This window comes from Prionailurus bengalensis, chromosome B2, assembly GCF_016509475.1.
Source record: "Prionailurus bengalensis isolate Pbe53 chromosome B2, Fcat_Pben_1.1_paternal_pri, whole genome shotgun sequence".
Taxonomy (NCBI): Eukaryota; Metazoa; Chordata; class Mammalia; order Carnivora; family Felidae; genus Prionailurus; species Prionailurus bengalensis.
The window spans coordinates 3,213,196-3,233,873 of record NC_057349.1 but is presented as its reverse complement, the minus strand read 5'-3'; the positions used below and the strand labels follow the sequence as shown (position 1 = coordinate 3,233,873).

The window sequence follows — 20,678 nt, the reverse complement described above, 5'->3', positions numbered from 1 at the left end:
GCTCTGAGCCATCAGCCCAGAGCCCGACGCGGGGCTCGAACTCATGGACCATGAGGTTGTGACCTGGCTGAAGTCGGACGCTTAACCGACTGCGCCACCCAGGCGCCCCAGGAGTTCACATTCTTAATTGTTGCGCTGTGTGCCCTAATGCTCACCCAAGATAGGTGGTGCTTAAAATTTCACAACTAGCAAATGTCCAAACTGGGATTAGAGTCCATGTCTAATCCCAGTTCAATTATTCTCCTACTCTATCTACTGTGGGGTGTGTGTGTGTGTGTGTGTGTGTGAGAGAGAGAGAGAGAGAGAGAGAGAGATGTATACTCTAGCTCATCTGCCTGACCTTGGATAGACACCGATATTTTTACCAATGACAATATCTCCAAGATCCAAACACTGTCATATTTGAGATGGAAAGTCTCAGATTCCATCCCTCAGTAAGGTATAGCCTTAGAACACCTCCTGGTGCTGAACAAGTGTCATCTCCGAAAACGTCTTGTTCCTCCATCAGTGGATGAGCCTGAAAAGACAACCATCATTGGATTCGTCTGATCGTCTCTCTACATTTCTTGAGTCTCATATCCTTACATCTAATCAAGCCTCCGAGAATGGGCGGGATTTTGAGACCCCTCAGTGTGAGGCACTCTCTCTCGGCAGATGACACAAGGAACATCTGAAAGAAATTAGGGACAGTTAAGAGACTCAAACAGAGCTCAGAATTATCTAGAACGTCAATGCTCCCAAATGAAAAATTGCCATGAAGATTCAAATAAAGCAAAATTGGAAAAACAAAAGCAATTCTATCTGGAAAAATTAAAAACTACAAAAGCATTGTCAGCATAAACTGGGAAAGATGAAGGCTCATGACCTTCAATAAGGCCGCAGAACATGGCAATGCATATACATACAAGTGTGTATTGTGTGTGTGGAGGGAAATTGATGGGGCTGAGCTTGACTCTGGATCCTACAGTCTTGCAAATCTAAATAAAGAGCTCATTTTACAAACTTCTCAAGAACGTGTGCATGTTTTAAAGAAAAAAAAATCACATGATCTGAAAGAGAAATAATAGAAATCAATGGGCCATTCACATAACATTCTTTTCAAATATTTATTGAGAGTATTTTTAAGTATACAGGTGAACGATGTGACAAATGTATACACTTGAGTAAGCACCACCCCCCATCATGATCCAGAACACTTCTGTGTCTCCAGAAGGTTCCCTGTGTTCCCTTGCAGGCAGGATCCCTCTATAGAACATTTTAATGATTTCCCATTGAATATATGAAACCAGAAAAAAATTTTTTTAACGTTTATTTATTTTTGAGACAGAGAGAGACAGAGCATGAACGGGGGAGGGGCAGAGAGAGAGGGAGACACAGAATCGGAAACAGGCTCCAGGCTCTGAGCCGTCAGCCCAGAGCCCGATGCGGGGCTCGAACTCATGGACCGCGAGATCGTGACCTGGCTGAAGTCGGACGCTTAACCGACTGAGCCACCCAGGCGCCCCAAAACCAGAAAATTTTTATTAACATATTTGGATCATTGATTCTATAATAAAAATTTATATGCTATTTTGTTAGAAGCTATGTCTCTTGGCATTTGTTAACCAACTTTAACTGATTTTGCCAATGAAAAATAACATTATTGACTCTTATGTATTCCAACTACCCCAAATGCCAGCTGCTTACCAAAATAACCATTATCTCATTACCTCATCGATGAATGGATTAAATTGAAGTTAATGGAGGGTGCCTGGGTGGCTCAGTCGGTGGAGCGTGCAACTCTTGACCTCAGAGCTATAGGTTCAAGCCCCACATTGGGTATAGAGATTACTTATTTTTTTAAATTTTTTTAATGTTTATTTATTTCTGAGACAGACAGAGACAGAGCATGAGTGGGGAAGGGGCAGAGAGAGAGGGAGACACAGAATCCAAAGCAGGCTCCAGGCTCCCAGCTGTCAGCACAGAGACATCGGGCTGATGCGGGGCCCGAACTCACAAAGCATGAGATCATGACCCGAGCCCAAGTCGGTCGCTCAACCAACTGAGCCACCCGGGCGCCCCGGGTATAGAGATTACTTAAAAAAAATAGAACATTTTAAAAATGAGAGCGGGCAGAGGAATTATTGAAAATATTGAAGTGAACAGGCTGAAATTTAATATGTTCATTTAAAACTTTTATCTATTTCTTTAAAAACATATGGCCCAGGGGTGCCTGGGTGGCTCAGTCGGTTAAGCATCCAACTTTTGATTTCAGCTCATGATCTCACGGTTCAAGTTCAAGGCCCACGTCGGGCTCTGTGCTGGCAACGTGGAGCCTGCTTGGGATTCTGTCTCTTTCTCCCTCTCTCTCTGCCCCTCCCCCACTCACACTGTTTCTGTCTCTCTGAAAATTAATACACTTTAAAAAATAAAATCAAATAAAATATATGGCCCCAGGAACTTCAGTTAGGTAGAATCAATAGATATTGTTTACTTTATACGTTTTTTCCCCCCATAAATATTAACTGATCCTCTCAATGGGCCAGGCACTGTGCTAAGTACCAGAACACAGAAGGGTGGACTCTATCAAATATGACGTGGTCTGTGTATTAATTTTAAAAATAAGAGTACAACCTAAGAAATGCCTGGAGCATTGTTTTGCCACCCACCGTATGTATACATACACACACAGGCCAATGTCCCTGATGAATATAGATGCAAAAATTGTCAACGAAATATTAACAAACCAAATTCAACACTACATTAAAAGGATCATACACCATGATCAAATGGGACTTTTCCCTGGGATGCAAGGATGGTTTAACACACACAAATCAATAAACCACATTAATAGGATGAAAGACAAAAATCGTGTTATGATCTCAACAGATGCAGAAAAAGCATCAGACGAAACTCAACATGTTTTCATGATAGAAAACACTCACATTGGGTATAAGATGAACACACCTCAACATAATAAAGGCTGTATATGAGAAACATGCAGCCAACATCATACTCAATGGTGGAAGGTTGAAAGCTTTTCCATGGGGCGCCTGGGTGGCTCAGTCGGTTAAGCAGCTGACTGTGGCTCAGGTCATGATCTCATGGTCTGTGAGTTCAAGCCCTGCGTCGGTCTCTGTGCTGACAGCTCAGAGCCTGGAGCCTGCTTCTGTTTCTGTGTCTCCCTCTCTCTCTGCCCCTCCCCCATTCGTACTCTGTCTCTCTCTGCCTTTCAAAAATGAATAAATGTTTAAAAAAAAGAGAATGCTTTCCCTCTGGCATCAGGAACAAGGCAAGAGTGTCCCCTCTCACCATTCTTTTCAACATAGTACTGGAAGTCCTACCCAGTTAGGCAAGAAAATGAAACAAAAGGCATCCAAATCAGAAAGGAAGAAGGAAAATCGTCTGTTTGTTGATGATATGATCTTGTATACAGAAAAGATGTCAAACACTCTCAAAAAATGGTTGGAATGGGAGCACCTGGGTGGCTCAGTCAGTGAAAAGTTTGACTCTTGATCTCAGCTCAGGTCTTGATCTCAGGGCTGTGAGTTCAAGCACTGCGCTGGGCTCCACGCTGGGCACCTACTTAAAAAAATTGAAGTTAATGGAAGTTTAACTTGTATTTTCCATTTCATGTTATTGAATACTAGCCTAAAGATAAGACAAATAACTTGTATACATTGCCATTATTTCTGTTGTCAATGTATGGCTGTATTATAACTGTTGCCATATAATTTAGGGTATATTTTAAATTGTGTTTGCATTTACACTGTTTAATAACAGCCAACTAAAACTAAATAGAAGTAAGTTTGGGGAGAGATGAGGGAATCAAGTTTCACAATTCATCATGTTTAGGTCATTTCTGGTTTCTTTCTCAGATGCTGTGGGTATCTCAAGGGAACTCAGATTTACTATCATCGTACTTTCTGACCTGAGGCCCAATCTCTTAAAATGATGCGACCTTATTAAAATATGGATAATTAGGATTCATTCATGAAGCATGATGACATGGTACTTTTTAAACCAAGTGCCAAGTAATAAGAAATAGGCTCAGAGATAACTGCGTGTCTCTCCTAATCTTCTACTGCTTTACTAGTATGTTCAAAGGAGAGAAGATAGTCTTCAAAAAGTACATGCTTAGATCCTGAAGAATTTATTCTTGTAAAACACCTTGAAAATCACTCTCTTCCCACGTTGTCTTTCCGTCTTAGATAAGATCTTGTGGTGTTGGAGATGAGGTAGTGAAGAGAAGCATAGTGATGAATGGATGGCTCTGTGTTGGGGATGAGGAAGTGAAGCATAGTAGAATGAATGGCTCTGTTTAGGGGTTCAGCCATTTAAAAGATGTCCCTTTGCTTCTTCAGGTCCTCTGGAATTGTCTCTGTCACGGGTGGGAAGACTTATGTGATAGATACTTGGATTCCCGGCTTCTCTGAATAGAACTTGTGGAAATAGAATTTGGGGTGATCTTCTCAATTAAAAAAATTTTCTTAATTTTTATTTGGGTGCTTCTGTTTCCATTTGGGGCACTCTTTTTTTTTTTAATTTTTTATTCAAGTCTACCTGGCATATGATGTTCTATTAGTTTCAGGGACACAACATAGTAATTCAATAATTCTATACACTGCACAATGCTCACCATGATAAGAATAGTTACCAGCTGTCACCATACGTTATTACAAGGTTTTTCTACTATACTCCCTATGTTGTACTTTTCACCCTGTGACATATTTGTTCTATAAGGGAATTTCTTTTTCTTTTTTTTTTAATTTCAGAAAGCTTGCGAAGATGAGAGCATAAAAAATCTGGCCAAAAATGTATTAATGAATGATGTAAGTATTCAAATGGAGTCTCTCTATAAAACACTGATAGAAAGCTGAAATATCAGAACTACACAGTACCCGTCCTCAAGTATCTTACAAAATTTATTTGGTAGTTTCTTGCTCACAACGCTAACTTGATCACCTTTCATGAAATATCAAGTCTTACTTAAACTTTCCTTGTTTTACCAGTGAAATCTTTGATCTCTGGTGATGACTGACATTTACGTGAAGTCATTAATATATTCATCACATTCACAGAATTTCTAGGTAGTGTGAGTTATCGGATGCTTAAAGGAATTTCACTCTGGCTGAAGGCTTTCTCAGACTGACTATGTCCATAGGGTCTTTCTGGAGTGTGTGGTCTTTTGATGTTTGATGAGACTTGTGCTCTGGGTAAAGATTTTGCTACATTCACCACATTCGTAAGGTTTCTTTCCAGGATGAGTTGTCTGATGTGTGGTAAGATTTGAACTCCGGCCAATGGCTTTCCCACACTGGCTACATTCATAGGGTCTCTCTCCAGTGTTTTTTTTTTTCTGATGTTTGGCAAGATTTGAGCTCTGGCTAAAGGCCTTCCCCCATTATGTTCATAAAGGTTCTTTCCAGTGTGGATTACTTGATGTAAGGCAAGGTGTGAACTCTGGCACTTGGCTCTCTCACACTCATTACACCCGTAGGGTTTTCTCCAGTGTGTATTTGCCAATGCTGAATCAGAACTGACTGGTTTTAAAAGGCTTTCTCAGATTCATTACACTCACAGGGTTTCTCTTCAGTGTGTATTCTTCTGTTTAATAACTGTTTAATGAGCCAGGGCTGAAGGACTTTTCATACTCATATGATTTCTCACCAGTATGAGTTCTCTGATGTTTAATAAGAGAAGAATTCTAGCTGAAAGTTTTTACACAATCATTGCATTTAAAGGATTTCTCTCCACTGTCGATTTTCTGATGCTGAGTAAAGGTTAGATTGTCACTGAAGACTTTCTGACTATTACATTCAGAAGATTTCTCTCTAAAATGAGATGATGAATGATGAGTCTTTAGATGACTATTAAGAAAATAATCATAACTGAACAATTTCCCACATCCCTTAGATTTGCATGGCTTCTCAACGCTGTATATTTGACGAGGTCTTGCTTTCTGTTTGAATATATCTTCAGTCTTATCACATTTATATGGTCTCTCCCTCCTATAGGAATTTTTTGTTGTGTAGTAAGAAATGGTTTTGCAAACTTTGTATTTGCCTGGCCCTCTCTTAGGTGAGTATTTTCTTGCTAGCAAACGACATTTGATCCGATACTCTTTGCTGCTCTCCCTGCTGGCTCTGCAACCTATTCTTTTAAAATCTTTTTTTTTAATGTTTATTTATTTTTGAGACAGAGAGAGACAGAGCATGAACAGGGGAGGGTCAGAGAGAGAGGGAGACACAGAATCTGAAACAGGCTCCAGGCTCTGAGCTGTCAGCACAGAGCCCGACGTGGGGCTCGAACCCACAGACCGCGAGACCATGACCTGAGCTGAAGGCAGACGCTTAACTGACTGAGCCACCCAGGCGCCCCTCTGCAACCTATTCTTACATTCCAAATCTTCTCCCAAGTTTAGGTCTTAAGGACCATCTTTTGTGGGTCTTTCCATTATTGCCCCCAAGGCTAAATCTTCTTCAAAAACATCTTGGTTTTCAATAGACTCCTTGGTCTCTAGACTATTTTCTCAACCTGAAGAAAATGTTAAAGATTCATGCCTTTTGTGCTGAGTGAAAAGAAACTGGTAAAGATGAAGGGATGTCATGAAATTAAATATGTTCACCGATATATACGGCTCTTACACTCTGAAACATGTCTTTGCATTTGATGGAACTCAGGGATGGGAAAGGAGAAAAGGTACGTTGGGACAAGAATGGTAGGAAAGGGAGCACATCGATCTATATACAGAATTCAAAATGTGAGAGAAGGAAAGTGATCTGGTGGGAAGCATCATCAGAAATTAGTGACATATAAGACACACACACACACACACACACACACACATTTCAAGTTAGTGTTTTCCTCTTCTTCAGATCAATATTCAGCAGGGGAACTGCGGGATCATAAAGTAGTTCTATTTTTAACTTTTTGAGGAGCCTCCATACTGTTTTACACAGTGGATACACCAATTTACATTCCCATCAACAGTACTTGAGGGTTTGCTTTCCTTCACATCCTTACTAACATTTGTTATTTCTTTTCATTTTTTGGTCCTAGCCATTCTAACGGATGTAAGGTGATAATCTCATTGTGGTTTAGATTTGCATTTCCCTGATGATGAGTGATGTTGAGCATCTTTTCATGTACCTGTTTCTTTGGAAACAGGAAAATGCCTTTGGAAAAATGCCTATTCAGATCTTCTGCCCATGTTTTAGTTGGGGTGTTTGGCTTGTTTGTTGTTGTTGTTGTTGCTTATTTGCATGTGGTTTTTGTTCTTTTTTTCCTCTTGAGTTGCACGAATCCGTCATATATTTTGGGTAACAGCCTCTTACTACTTAAATGATTTGCAATTTTTTCCTCCCATTTAGTAGGTTGTCTTTTCATTTTGTTGGTGGTTTCCTTTGCTGTGTAGGAGCGTGTTCGTGTGATGTAGAGCCACTTGTTTATTCTTGCTTTTGTTGCTTTTGCTTTTGGTGTCAGATCCAAAAAATCCTTGCTAAGACCGGTGTCAAGTAGCTTACTGCCCGTGCCTTCTTCTAGGATTGTATGACTTCAGGTCCTGCAGTCAGGTCTTTACTCCGTTTGAGTTAAATTTTATGCATGGTGTGAGAGAGTGGTCCGGTTTCATTCTTTTGCACAGTCATAACCAGGAAGATTTGTTATTATTTGTTCCACTATTGAGAAAGGACTCTTTCATCTCACCAACCCCGGCTCCTTGGGGAGACTCCTTGGGGGACAGGGCGAACATGCTGCCTATATCCAACTCTACCAACCGTACACAGAGTTACGCTCCCTTGACAAGCGGCATGTCATGCCTCGTTTGATGTGTTCAAGCGCAGGCTGGATAGTTTTCCGGTGGGGTGTTAGAGAAAGGACTCAGTCATTGAAAAAGTGGTGGGGGCTAAATCTATAGTTCTCACCCGGGGCAGTACAATCTCCCGGAAGTCATTGTGGAAATGGGCTGGGAGTTTCTAGTTGGCTCTATGATTAAAGGGTACAATGGCATTGTGTGGACAGGGACCAGATATACCAGATATTATGCACTATACCAAAAGCAGTCCCACACAATAAAAAATTGTACCTTCCTGTACGTGAACACAAACCTAAGTGCGTTTTAAAATAAACATTATATACCTTTTGCATGTTTTTAACAAAGCCTGAATTTTCCAAGGAGGCAACTTCCAGATGCCAGATGTATTAAGATAAAAGAAGACTTTATTTCGCTCTGATATATACCATGAGCGATTCGTTGATACAATGCTACTCATGGTATTTGGGTTGCCAGTGCAAGAGGATGAGACACTCTCCCTGGTCTGCATTGTAGCTGTATATTCACGGTGATTTTATCTACATTTAGCCCTTGTTGGAACATATTAAATGCAACGAAAAGTATAGACAATATTCAATTCAATATTGTCTTCCTTCTCTAAGCCACATTTGTTCATTGTTTTTAGGTGCAAGCATTTGACAGCCTCATTAGGCAGTCATGCCCAAGCATTTACAAACCGAAACACGTATTACTTTGTTATGCGTTCCTTTCCTTTTATTTCTTCATCTCGTAATTACAGCATCGTATCGGTGGTGCTAAATTGCGTATGTGGTTTTACTTCTTTTTGAAATTTCAAGAAGACAAAGAAAATGTTATAAAATATTTATCATGTAAGGGTTTCACTGGGCTTGGCTGGGTAGTGTACTCATGGTGTAGATGAATTCGAATGCATCTTCCAACATTGAGGTTCTGACAAACAATTTAGGGGGAAAATGAACACATAGACTAAACAATTATTTCGTGTGTGATAAAAGCTGGGTTTTTATCTGAGAAAAACCAGGGTAGGGTCCTGATTTCACCCATCTCCCCGGCTCCCGGTGGGGTCCGGCGTCCAGGCTGGGCGAGGAAGCCTGTCTGTCCGGGGCGGGTCGGGGACGCTGGCATCGGGAGAACGAGCGATGCGCACCGGAAATGCCGCGTCCCGGCGCCCCTCCTCGGACCCAGGGGGACACCTTGGAGCGCGAAGCCTGGGGATCTGCGTCCTGCCCGGTGGTCCGGGTGCGCTGGGTAACACCGGGCACCCCTGGTCTGCGCTGCGCCGTGCGGAAGGCACAGAGGCGCTCAGGGCCCCCGACGCCTCCCTCAGCCTCGCGCCCGACGGGAGGGGCCGAGCGCTGGGGCGCAGGCGCAGAGCCGCCCGCGCCGCCCGCGCGCCCCGCCCGCTCCGTCCGGCGGCGGCTCGTCAGCGCAGGGTGAGGCCGCGTCCGCGCAGCCGGGCTCCACGCGGAGCGCGAGCGCCGAGGCGCCGCTACCCCGCAAACCGGGAAGCGTGGGAGTCGACGCGAGGGCTCCCCGCTAACCCTTCCGGCTTCCTCGAGCGCCTCGCGCACTCCGGTTCCGTCACCGCGCGGGCCCGGCCCCGGGTGTGTCCCGGCGCGCGGCCGGAGGCGGCCGGTGAGTGCCGCGCGCGGGGCCCGGGGCCGGGCCTGGGCGGCTGGGCCTGGAGGCTCCGGGAAGCGGTGTCGCGGAGAGCATGGGTGGTGTGGCCGCGGGGGCGGGGACGCTGGCTGCGGGGGGCCGGGGTGGGGGGCAGGCTGGTCCTGGGGCTGCGCGGTCGGCGGGGGGGTGGGTGGTCTCGGGGTGCGTCCCCGCCACCAGTTGCGTTCCGCTCCCCTCTCGGCTCAGCCGGGCGACCGGGGTGTCCCCGGTGCTTGCCGTGTGCCGTTCACTGGTCCAAGCGTTTTTCCACCTGGACCGACTCCTCTTGTCCTCGCATTAACCCCGTGACATGCCCTGTTCTTGCTCCCATGTTGCAGATGAGGAAACTGAGGCACAGAGATGAAGCACCTTCCATGACGTTACGGATCTTGTGAGTAGTAGTCCCCATTTTGTGGTTCCGATGGTGACGGTTCGTACTTTGATATGGTAGTTTATTAATTGGTGGGGGTATTGACAAATTCTGTGCATCGAATCGTGTGATCTGCTATTATTTTGAGCCGATTTCCCCGAACGCTGTTGCCTGAAGACCATCTTGCAGTCGGTCTCAGGACTTCGCTCCGTTCTAGGGTTGAACTGAGGCTGCCCAGGCCCTCGTGCGGATTCCTTTGCGCGCTGGCAAAGGCTCCAGCAAGCAGTCCAGCTGAAATACTACAAAACAGAGCACCTGGACAAGAGCGGTTCCAGAACCTTCCGAACCTGCTTCCTTCCGAATGACATAAATTTTTAACACTGAAGGGAGCAGAGCTAAGCGAGCGTTCTTGCTGGATTCCAAGTTGATTCTAAGAAGAAGTGGCATGGGCAGAAGAATTTCGGATGGTTAGGGTAACAGGAGGTGGCCAGCGCTGGAAAGATTGGGGCGCTTGTGACTGCTCTGCTTGAGAAAAGGATTTGGAAGGATTGGCAGGATCCATAAAGCAGGGAGGTGACCCAGAAAAGGAGAGGATGAGGAAGGAAGGAGGAAAAGAGAAAATGGGAGGCGACTTCCCACACTATGGTCGAGAAATCCCTTGGAGGGAAATCTGGGTAAGGGCATGGCCCTAACCTTGGGGAGATCCAGTGACCTGCCCTCTCTGAAATCTGGGGGTTCCTCCCTGAGACTTGGGTCACACAGCCCAGTCATGCCTTGGTGTGCATCCTCCAAAGCCGGGATCTGTCCAGGCTCTAGAGCAGCAGCCGCTGGAGGGGACCTCACCAGTTCTCTGAGAGCAACTTCCCTTTTTTATTTATTTTTTAATGTTTATTCATTTTGAAAGAGAGGGACAGAGCACAAGCAGGGGTGGGGTGGAGAAAGAGGGAGTCACAGAATCTGAAGCACGCTCCAGGCTCTGAGCTGTCAGCACAGAGCCCGACGTGGAGCTTGAACTCACGAACCGCGAGATCATGACCTGAGCCGAAGTTGGATGCTCAACCGACTGAGCCACCCAGGTGCCCCTGAGAGCAACTTCCCTTAAGTGTGCACCAGCACAATTTTAAAATTACTTCATTTGAGGTATGTCTCCTTATGTTGTGTCTGATATTCCTTATTATAAATGCTTTGCTACCTTTTAACTTGTAACATTGACAGAAGCTTTGTGAGAAAAGCAGGTAGTAGTGACACCGTTTTACAGTGTGGGACCAGATTTTCAGGAAGGCGAGTGACCCGCCCAGGGACGCACAGCCCTGTGATGGTGGAGCGGTGGCAGCTGCCTTCTGTATTGATCCCCAGGGGGAAGTAAGAGACTGCCGTCGCTCGCACCCTCGTGTGAGGAAATTGACAGAGAGGCTGGATTATATGCCTCCATTCACCTAGACAGTTTAGGAAGAGTTTAGGCTTGGCCCAGATCCACCTCCTTTACCTTTGGTCATTAAAGAGTTAGGGACTTAAGGTCAGACATCCGTGTGTATTGTCCTGTTTCTGTCCCTGGGAGGAGGAAGGATTGCTTTTAGGCATTTGTTTTACCTCGTAACCCTTAAGGTTGCGTTCAGCTAGCCAGAGGTGGTCGTTGCTAGACCAGTGGTTCTGGCTGCCCAGGAGAAGACCTCTGCCAGCTTTGCTTTTGGGCAAACAGAAAGCCAGGAGGAAGCAGAAGAGGGAAAGGCAGCTGTCTGTCCTCCCAGAAGAGCTCCAGCCCATGTAAGGGAAGGAGTCTTTTCTGAACGTCTGTCATCTCACCAAGCAGGGGATACACTTATTTCTCTTTTCAAGAACTTCCTTCAGGTGACTCTGCCCAATTTTGCCCCGGATGGGACTCGCCATTGTTTGCCTGCCGACCGCCCTTAATGCCTCGCTCTCCACTCCTTTGGTCTGTTTCGTCATCAGGTGATTGAAGAACACAGCCTCTTGGCCTGTTTCTTGAATGGTTTCATCTGACACATGGACCTTAGGCTCTCACATTTCTCTGGTGCTTTGAAAAAGACAAGGTTCATTTTAGTCTCATCCCCTTAGTCTAGGCAGACAGTGTCCCTTAGCGTTTGGGACCTAAAATTAAACTCCAGGAATCCGAGACCTTTGGACCAAAATCAAGTCTAACATCTTCATTTGATATATGGAGAGACATAAAACCAGATTGGTGGTTTTCCCCAGGTTTTTATATAGCTACCAACAGAGCTGTGACCAAATTCCAGACTACCTGGTGAATGCTTACACCACAGGGCTTCCATCTGGTATTTTGCCGATTCCTGCCAAGGATGCCACCTGCACTGTGGGCCGGCGGATTTGATCCTCAGGCTGCAGGGTTAGGGCTTGAGCGTGCTTGGGACTTACTGCAGCCTCTCAGGGTGATCACCTTTTAGAGACAGGCACTCTCTAAACCTCCATGGTGCTCTGCGGTCAAGGTCATGCTGGTATCCCGGTATCTGTAGAGGTTAGTTTCTTGGCCTTTTAGGGGCCACAGGAGTAAAAAGTGCAACTGAGGCATTCGTCTTTAGTGAGTCTGAGTCTAGCATTTATCACTTGGCCTTGGGCCAATTACTTAACCTCTCTGTACCTCAAATTCTTCCTGTGTTGTATTGTGGGAATAATCATAGTATCCCCCTCACTGATGGGAGGCATAAATGAGTCAACATTCATAAAAATGCTTACAATAAGCAGACACAAAAGACCTCAAGAGCTTCCAAGTTAAGTTCCTTTTTTAAAAAAAATTTTTTAAATGTCTTAGTTTTGAGAGAGAGAGCGCGCGCGCAAGTAGGGGGAGGTGCAGAGACAGAGGGAGACACAGAATCCAAAGCAGGCTCCAGACTCTGAGCTGTCAGCATAGAGCCCGACGCAGGGCTTGAACTCACAAGCCTCGAGATCGTGACCTGAGCCGAAGCCGGATGTTTAACCAACTGAGCCACCCACGCGCTCCAAATTCCTTTTTTTAATGTTTATTTATTTTTGAGACAGGGAGAGACAGAGCATGAACGGGGGAGGGTCAGAGAGAGAGGGAGACACAGAATCCGAAACAGGCTCCGGGCTCTGAGCTGTCCGCCCAGAGCCCGACGCGGGGCTCGAACTCACGGACCGCGAGATCATGACCTGAGCCAAAGTCGGACGCTTAACTGACTGAGCCACCCAGGCGCCCCCAAATTCCTTTTTTTAATGTAGAAATGTTCCCCAGTGGGGCTTCTATGTATCGGTCACACATGCCACATATACAAACGTAAAATGCATGGTACAGTTACACATGTAGTGAGCTTATTTGAAATGCCAAAACAACTACGTTTGGCGACACTTGTACTACCGGAATAAATGAATTGATTTATAGATGCCCTGGTATAACACTGGCTCCTTTCACCAATCGCCAAGGTATTAGTGAGTGTGAGGGAGACACTTGACCTCAAACCGGCCATCTCCTTTGAATTCTGTCCTAGTTCTTTCTCTGTTCAGGATATTCTGTTTACTTTAGATAGCCTACGTTTGCATGGTTCTAATATAAAGATCTTCAAATTTCAGATCTTCCTGGTTGAGGGGAAAACCTTAAACAAATCCCCCCAAACCTAAATATTTTCTCAACAGTGTCTCTTCTCCAGGATGGACTATAATATGTAATAACGTGGTCACATTCCACTACGGACAGAAGTCCCATTTCCACATCACCTTTGTGGCCGTGCGGGTGCTCTCATATGTTCAAGGGCTTCTGCTGGGGACGAGGACTTGGCTTTAGAGGCTTTGTAATTTACCTGCTGTGACACGCACGTGCAACTGTTACCATTTTCGTTCCATTTCGCTAGAGAAGTATTTCTCCTCCTTTCAGACCTACCGTCCCCTTCATCATCCTGAAGTAAAACTTACAAATAATAGTAATGACCTATAGATGTAACTTCCAAAATATCAACACATTACCTATGACATAAAGGAAAGTAACTTATTAGGATGGTACTATTGCAGCACTTAAAGGCTGGATGAAGTAGGTGGCAGCATCTATAGAATCACTGTGAAGACAACAGCTACAAATACAGCCCGGTAAACGAATGGCATATCTGTGAATTCAATACCGTGAGTGGTTTGAGTTTCCTGGAATGGTGAACACTTCCTAATATCCAAAGAAAAAGAAGTGTATTTCCTTAATTTTCCAATATATATCAAAGCTGTGCAAAACATTTTGTATCTGTATGTAAAGCAGCGTTAGGTAACTATCAACAACTTTTTTGAAAGTCTCACAGGATCGGGAACATTTTTTGTTTTGCAGGAATGCCCATTATCCCTGACCTGCACTAAATTCCAATAGCACTATCCAGTCAACGGGACAGTGAAAAAGAAAAAAACAAAAAACAAAAAACGCTCACCGATTCCCCAAACTTTCCCGAGGAGGATTACTGTAATAAGAGAGAGAAGTAGCAGTGAACCGCCAACAAAGTAATGCTAGAGTAGCTAAAGGGTCTGGGCCGCAAGACTGCGGGCCAGCCGGCCCGCCAGCAGGGGGGCAAAGTCCAGTTAAGGGAGGAGGCATCAGGTATGTAACTGGATTTGTGCCACAAGGACCAAAAAGAGTTAGCCTCTTATTCAGCCTGGTGGTAGGGCTTCCGTGCTCCCTGTTTCCAGCTGAAAGGCAGGTTTTTGGCAAAGGTGGATACAGACGGCATCACCCTGGATACAGACAGCAGCCCTCTTGGATACAGACGGCATCATCACACTGCCCTCGAGGCTCACCCTGCGTGACTTCTTGGTGGATGTCCTCCATTCACCCTCACATCTGGGAGGTTCCTGGTCTACGAGAAAGGAAATACCTGTGAAACCAGATCATCTCCTAACCCGGCAGATGTGTGAGCAGAAGCATTAGGGGGAACGTTACACGGTTTGCAGCCTGTTGTCGAGCACAGGGGCTCCAGATGAGTCCACGCGAGAATGGCTTAAAGAAAAAGCTTCAGTGGGGAAACTTGGGAGTCCAGAGATGGGGGAGAAGAAAAGCCGCGGATTCCCACATTCTCCCATTTTCCCAGCAGGAAGGTTGTGGCAGCTGGGGTGCTCCGCCGGTCACTCGGCACGGGTCAGCGTCCCGGCAGAGGGCCTTGCCGCTCTTCCCTTACGAGCCAGTGTAAGCACAGCCCTGTCGGCGGGGCGTAAATAGACCGCTTGGTGCCAGGCAGTCTGTGGGGTGCCGGCTGTTTAACAGGGCGCGTCTGAGAAGCTAGCCGCCTAGTACCTGGGAGCCTTGAGATCCTTGGGAAGTGCCGGCCCTGCCGGCAGCAGGAAGTCTGTGGGAAGCGGAGCTTCTGTTCTAGACCCTCCTACGTGAGGAATGTCGGGTGAGGGGGAGGCTGGTTTCAGCCAGCACATTTCTCAGGCCACTTAGAGTAGGTTTCTAAGGTTCTTTGGGGACAGTTCTACTTGTTAAGTTAGAAGAACTTACTGAATACAAATGTCTGGGCCCCATATCATACCTGCTAGGCCTGAGGCAAAGCCAAGATATCTCGAGCAACAAGCTCTAGAAGGGATTCTGATGCAGATGTATATAACCTTTTGGAGCCCAGTTTTAGCTCCTGTCACACAGCCGTTTTCGCCAGCCCCTCCTGCCACAGCCTCTGAAAGTTGGCAGTGTCTTTTCTGTACATCGAAGCATTAAGACCGAGCTCTGACTAGCCCTGTGTTACATCATTTCCCATCAGCAGGAATCCCAGCATGTGAACTGCTTTGGTCATTCGGTCGGAGGGAGGAGACAGCGGTGGATGCCGGATCTTCAGTGACCGAAAATCCCTGTCTAGGTGAGTGATATCATTGAAAAGACCGCCAATGTGATACTTAGGAGATGTCAGTTCCAGTCTAAGCTCTTGTAATTCGCCAGGTGACTGAAGCTACCCAGTCTGCTTTCTGTTTGTCACACGCGAGCTGGCCTAGATGACCTCTGTGGAGATGAACTCGGATAGTCTCGGGTAGTAGACTTGCTCAGAACACCTAACCGGTTGGAGGGAGGGCTGGGGGACCCATGGCGGTGGCAGTGCTGTAGTTACTTAAATCCTGTTGTCTCTCAGGGCCAAGAGAATGATTGCATTCACACTTGATAGAGTCATCCTGCACTTTTTGCTTTTTCAGAGGGGCTCTCTTCTACACTGAGTCTGTTCTCACCCCTTCCCTTCTTCCCATTTACTACCACTCATCGGCTGCAGTAACTAACAGCTCATTGTCCTTTCGAGGCCCTGCTCTCCACTCATCAGCTGGTCTACCTGCTCATTTCCATTTTTTTGGCTCAGCATAGTACCCGCCTCCCTCCCCCTGCTTCTTGATGTCTCTGTGCTCACCGTGCCTATTATAGGATCTCGGCCTGCTAGCTCTTCTGCCCCTGTGCACTTCCCTTCAACTGTCCCTTTTTATTTTCTCCCCACTGAAAGCTGACACTAGGTGTGAATTGCAAATTTGCTGTCTTTTTTTTTTTTTCCCCTGATGGCTTCTTTCCCTTGGTCTCCACACTAGAGGCAGGTGAGGCAGGTGACATTTGCACTTTAAATGTCTTTCAGATAGGGAGATTTGAACTGAGCCAAAGCATCAACACCAATCAGGCTATTGCCGAAGAATAGAGTTTTCAGGGTCAGCAATGGAAGGTCTCAGAGGGAAGACTGCCCAAGGTCGTACGAATGAAGAAGCCTGTAAAAGTGGGGGCCAGTTGTCAAGGCAGACAAAATGTCCCGTACGGAAGACATCTTCTTTTGGGAAAACAGCGATCAGAAAAGTGTCAGTGACCCTCAAGGAAATTTTCACGAGGGAGAGAGGTCCCGAATCTAGTGAATTTAGCCCGAGCTCAGAAGTTAATACTCAGCAGAAAACTCCAGAGGGAGCTAGATCCCCCATATCTAGAAAACACTTCGAAGACAATTCAGACTTAATTCAACACCAAAAACTCTTCCCACAGAAGAAACCCTGTAAATGCAATGAATGTGGCAAAGCCTTCAGTTACCAGTCAGACCTTATGGTCCACAGTAGAACTCATGGTGGAGAAAAGCCTTTTGAATGCCACGAGTGTGGGAAAACCTTCAGCCGAAGCACACACCTTCTCGAACATCAGAGAACTCACACTGGAGAGAAGCCGTATGAATGCGGTGAGTGCGGAAAGGCTTTCAGCCGGAGTACTCACCTTAGTCTACACCGGAGGATCCACACGGGAGAGAAACCGTATGAATGCGGTGCGTGCGGGAAAGCCTTTAGCCGAAGCACTAACCTCAGTCAGCATCAGCGAACTCACACCCAAGAAAGACCTTACAAATGTAACGAGTGCGGGAAAGCCTTCGGTGACCGGTCAACCGTAATTCAGCATCAGCGCACACACACCGGCGAGAACCCGTACGCGTGTCGCGAATGCGGGAGAGCTTTCAGCTGGATCTCCTCCCTCGTTGAGCACCAGAGGACGCACACCGGGGACAGCCCCTACGCGTGCAGCGGCTGCGGGAAGGTGTTCAGCAGAAGCTCGTCCCTTAGCGAACACCAGAGGATCCACACCGGAGAAAAGCCCCATGAGTGTGGAGAGTGCGGGAAGGGCTTCGGTCGGAGCTCCTCCCTCATCGTTCACCAGAGAACTCACACGAGAGAGAAGCCGTACAAATGTAACGACTGTGGGAAAGCCTTCAGTCAGAGTTCAACTCTCATCAGACATCAGCAGCTTCACGCGAAAGGGTAACATCTGAGCTCTCGTTGATGGCAGCGTAAGAGCACACGGCGTGACTTCCTGTCGCTACACGTCTTGGAAGTCCCCCCTCTACTAGCTGGCCAGAAGCCAATTTCAAGTTAGCCTTCCTGCCTTCCTTCCTTGATGCTCAAAGGACTGATCAAGACAAGGGGATGACTTTCAGAAGCCAACACGTTCCATCCCCCACTATTCTGGAGGACTCCAGACTTAGAGTATAGACCTCCTACCTGACACCTTGTATTTGCTCACTTTATCTGTTCCGCAGGGCTTGGCTCCCTGAACAGTCAGTGAACCTTCTGTTTCCCGACCACGTCAGCCCCTCTACTTAAGAGGAAATCCTGTGTGTGTGTGTGTGTGTGTGTGTGTGTGTGTGTGTGTGTGAGAGAGAGAGAGAGAGAGAGAGAGAGAGAGAGACAGAGAGAGAGATGCTGGCTCTACTCACAGAAGAGAAGGAGCTGGCTTCAGAACAGGACAAAACACTTCCCACTGGTTTGGTGATAATAGTGTTGAGGCAAATTCAGTCCCTCATCTTACAAGGACAGGTTTTTCTCTTAAACCTTTTTTGCTGTAGCATATTTTCCTCAAAGTATACACCATGGTTCTACTAATGTGCTTAATTAATCCTAGTAGTATTTTATCTCTTCCTTACCAAGAATGTCCTGACACTTAACGTTTAATTTTTCCATTATTTAGAAAAAATGCTGCCCTAGTTTTTAAATTTTTCTTTTGTTTACAGACTTCATGAAGCTTCGGCCCTCTGGCCCTAATGCTCACTGATCCTGTAGAGCTGATCTCTCAAGGACAAATTCAGTGCCTATTTCTTAGTCTTTTTCCTACTTGACATTTGCAGAATTGGCACTTTTGGCCACTCTTAGGCCTTAACATTTGCGCTTCTGCTGGGATCCATGATTGTGTGCTGATCCACACTTTCCCTACCTCCCAACATTCTCTGATTACACAGTGATGAGCTCTATAACTTTGGGCAAGAATTAGACCAGAATAGTCTCATTTTATCGGGCCATAATACTTGAGGTTATTCAATGAGGTTGTAAGCTTCTCGAAGACACAAACCTTTCTTTAGATCCCTTTAAAGCATCCAAAGTGCTGAGCAGTCCCTAAATGCCCTGTGATTATTGCCCGCCTTATCCCAGGTAATCAGTTGGCTAGGTTTTATCTGAAATGGCTTACGAGTTGATTTCTCTCTCTGTTCTTAACTGCTGCTGCCGGGGCCTCAGGAGTCTGGGCCCAGATTGTGAGAGTAAACACCATTGCCCTTGTCTCCCTGTCTCCAGCTCGATGCCTGACTAAACAGTCACCTTGTCTGAAGAGTCCACAGTTCTCATTGTCCCTGGGAAAAAGGTCAGACTGTAACTTCAAGGCCTTCCACAGTTAGGTCCATTTCCTTATTTTCCATTACTGCCCGGTATCCGTGGGCAGACCTGTCCTTTGTCTGTCCCTACCACACCCTCTGTTCACACTTGGCTTCTTTTCAAACTATTCTGTGGCACCCTTTTACACTTCCTGCTTTCTTCCTCGTGTCTCCGGAAATCCTATCCACACTCAAGTCTGCCCCCACTGACACTTCTAGTTCCCCACCTGAGAAGTCCTTTGCAGAAGGGGCGCCTGGGTGGCTCAGTCGGTTGAGTGTCTGACTTCGGCTCGGGTCATGATCTCGTGGTTTGTGAGATTGAGACCCGTGTCCGGCTCTGTGCTGACGGCTCAGAGTCTGAAGTGTGCTTCAGATTCTGTGTCTCTCTCTCTCTGCCCCTCCCCCACTCACACTCTCTCCCAAAAATAAACATTAAAAAAGAAGTCCTTTGCAGTGATGGTTTGCGTGTATTTTCCTACATTACACACTTTCTTATTCTGTTCTCAGATCCTTTCAGGTGCTTTTTTTCCATAAGCTTTTGAAGTTAGAAATTGTCTTAAGTCTCTCAGAAGCCCCATCTAACACATGGTACAATGCAGGTCTGCACTCTCGTTTTAATCTAAACCAGGAGGGTTTAATTTAATAGTGCAGTGTCTTTAGTCTTTTGACTGGTGAGATGACCTCATAAATATTTTGGTCCTTTTTGTCCTACTTGGAATTATGTAAATTCACTCTTGGGACTAAGTGTCCTTTAGAGCTCTGGGATGCTGGCGTCTTGGCTTTCCATCTCATGGGACTGTTGTAAGGAACGAATGAAATGAGTTTATTCATGTAAAGTGATGAAAACAGTGGCTGACAAAGTAAGCGCTCAATAAATGCTAATTGTTATCATTCTACTGCTTCACATTGGCCTGTAGCCTTTCATTTCATCCCCTGCAGGGTCTGTAAGTCCATTACCAGAAATGGAAGCCTGGGATCACCATCCATTAGATTAGGAGACATTTCTTCTAACCTCAGTAATAGGCAAGAGCCGTCTATTATATTACAACTCTATCATGTATCAAAAAGGACTCAAGATAGTTTACAACGTATGATAAAATAGAAAAACAAACACACATACAAATCAGCATTAGGGAAAGGAGAAAGCCTGGAAGACCAAGATCAGGACAACTTTTGGCATGCTTGAGTCATCCAGCTAGGGATACAAACTGAGCATTCTGGCAACTAACGTGAGTAAAGTGAATAGAGCATTTGCTTACTTAGTATTTAGAAAGAAAAAAAAAGTCCATTCTTCAAGGAAAACAAACCTTTCCTCATAGATTTAAGATGCATTTCTCCATTGGTCTGCATGTAATTATACAATACATTTGATAACAAAAAAATGAAAACCAATATATTCTCCACAGCACCTAGCATGTAGTAGGTTCTCCAGTGAATAGTTCATAGTGGAGGCTCAGAAGGGTAGGGGTGGAGTGGGGTTAGAAGGAGCAAAGCACAGAATACTTGGATAATCACATAATAACTGGGTGCTAGAAGAAAAGATCTTTTCACACATTTGAGTCCTTTAATTGCTTACATAATGGGATGAAAAAAATTGAAGTTTACAGATGTTACGTAACTTACCAAGGACCAGGACTGGGCCCCTTAAGCTGGCCCCTGGCAAGGTCTGGAGAAAGAGCCGTAAGGAAAGGCATAGAGATGGGAAAGCCCTGTTTGTCCCAGTAGATGAACTGGACTGTGGCAGGAAGCTCAATGAAGTGCA

General features: G+C 45.8%; 1 protein-coding gene across 7 annotated transcripts; it reads left to right on the top strand.

Annotated features, from left to right (window-relative positions):
- The first annotated feature begins 9,184 nt into the window (after positions 1-9,184).
- ZNF391 (zinc finger protein 391) lies at positions 9,185-19,820 on the top strand. 7 transcript variants are annotated; one of them, XM_043590612.1, is made up of 6 exons: positions 9,201-9,427; positions 9,790-9,842; positions 14,122-14,992; positions 15,539-15,634; positions 15,715-15,802; positions 16,385-19,820. In XM_043590612.1, the coding sequence occupies exon 6, from the start codon at positions 16,462-16,464 to the stop codon at positions 17,536-17,538; it is 1,077 nt and encodes a 358-aa protein (XP_043446547.1). In that variant the 5' UTR covers positions 9,201-9,427; positions 9,790-9,842; positions 14,122-14,992; positions 15,539-15,634; positions 15,715-15,802; positions 16,385-16,461; the 3' UTR covers positions 17,539-19,820. The 7 variants fall into 7 exon arrangements, with proteins under 7 accessions (XP_043446544.1, XP_043446547.1, XP_043446548.1 ...); XM_043590609.1 differs by lacking the exon at positions 15,715-15,802 and having other exon boundaries at positions 9,185-9,427; positions 9,790-10,961; XM_043590613.1 differs by lacking the exon at positions 15,715-15,802 and having other exon boundaries at positions 14,876-14,992.
- Positions 19,821-20,678: the final 858 nt, after the last annotated feature.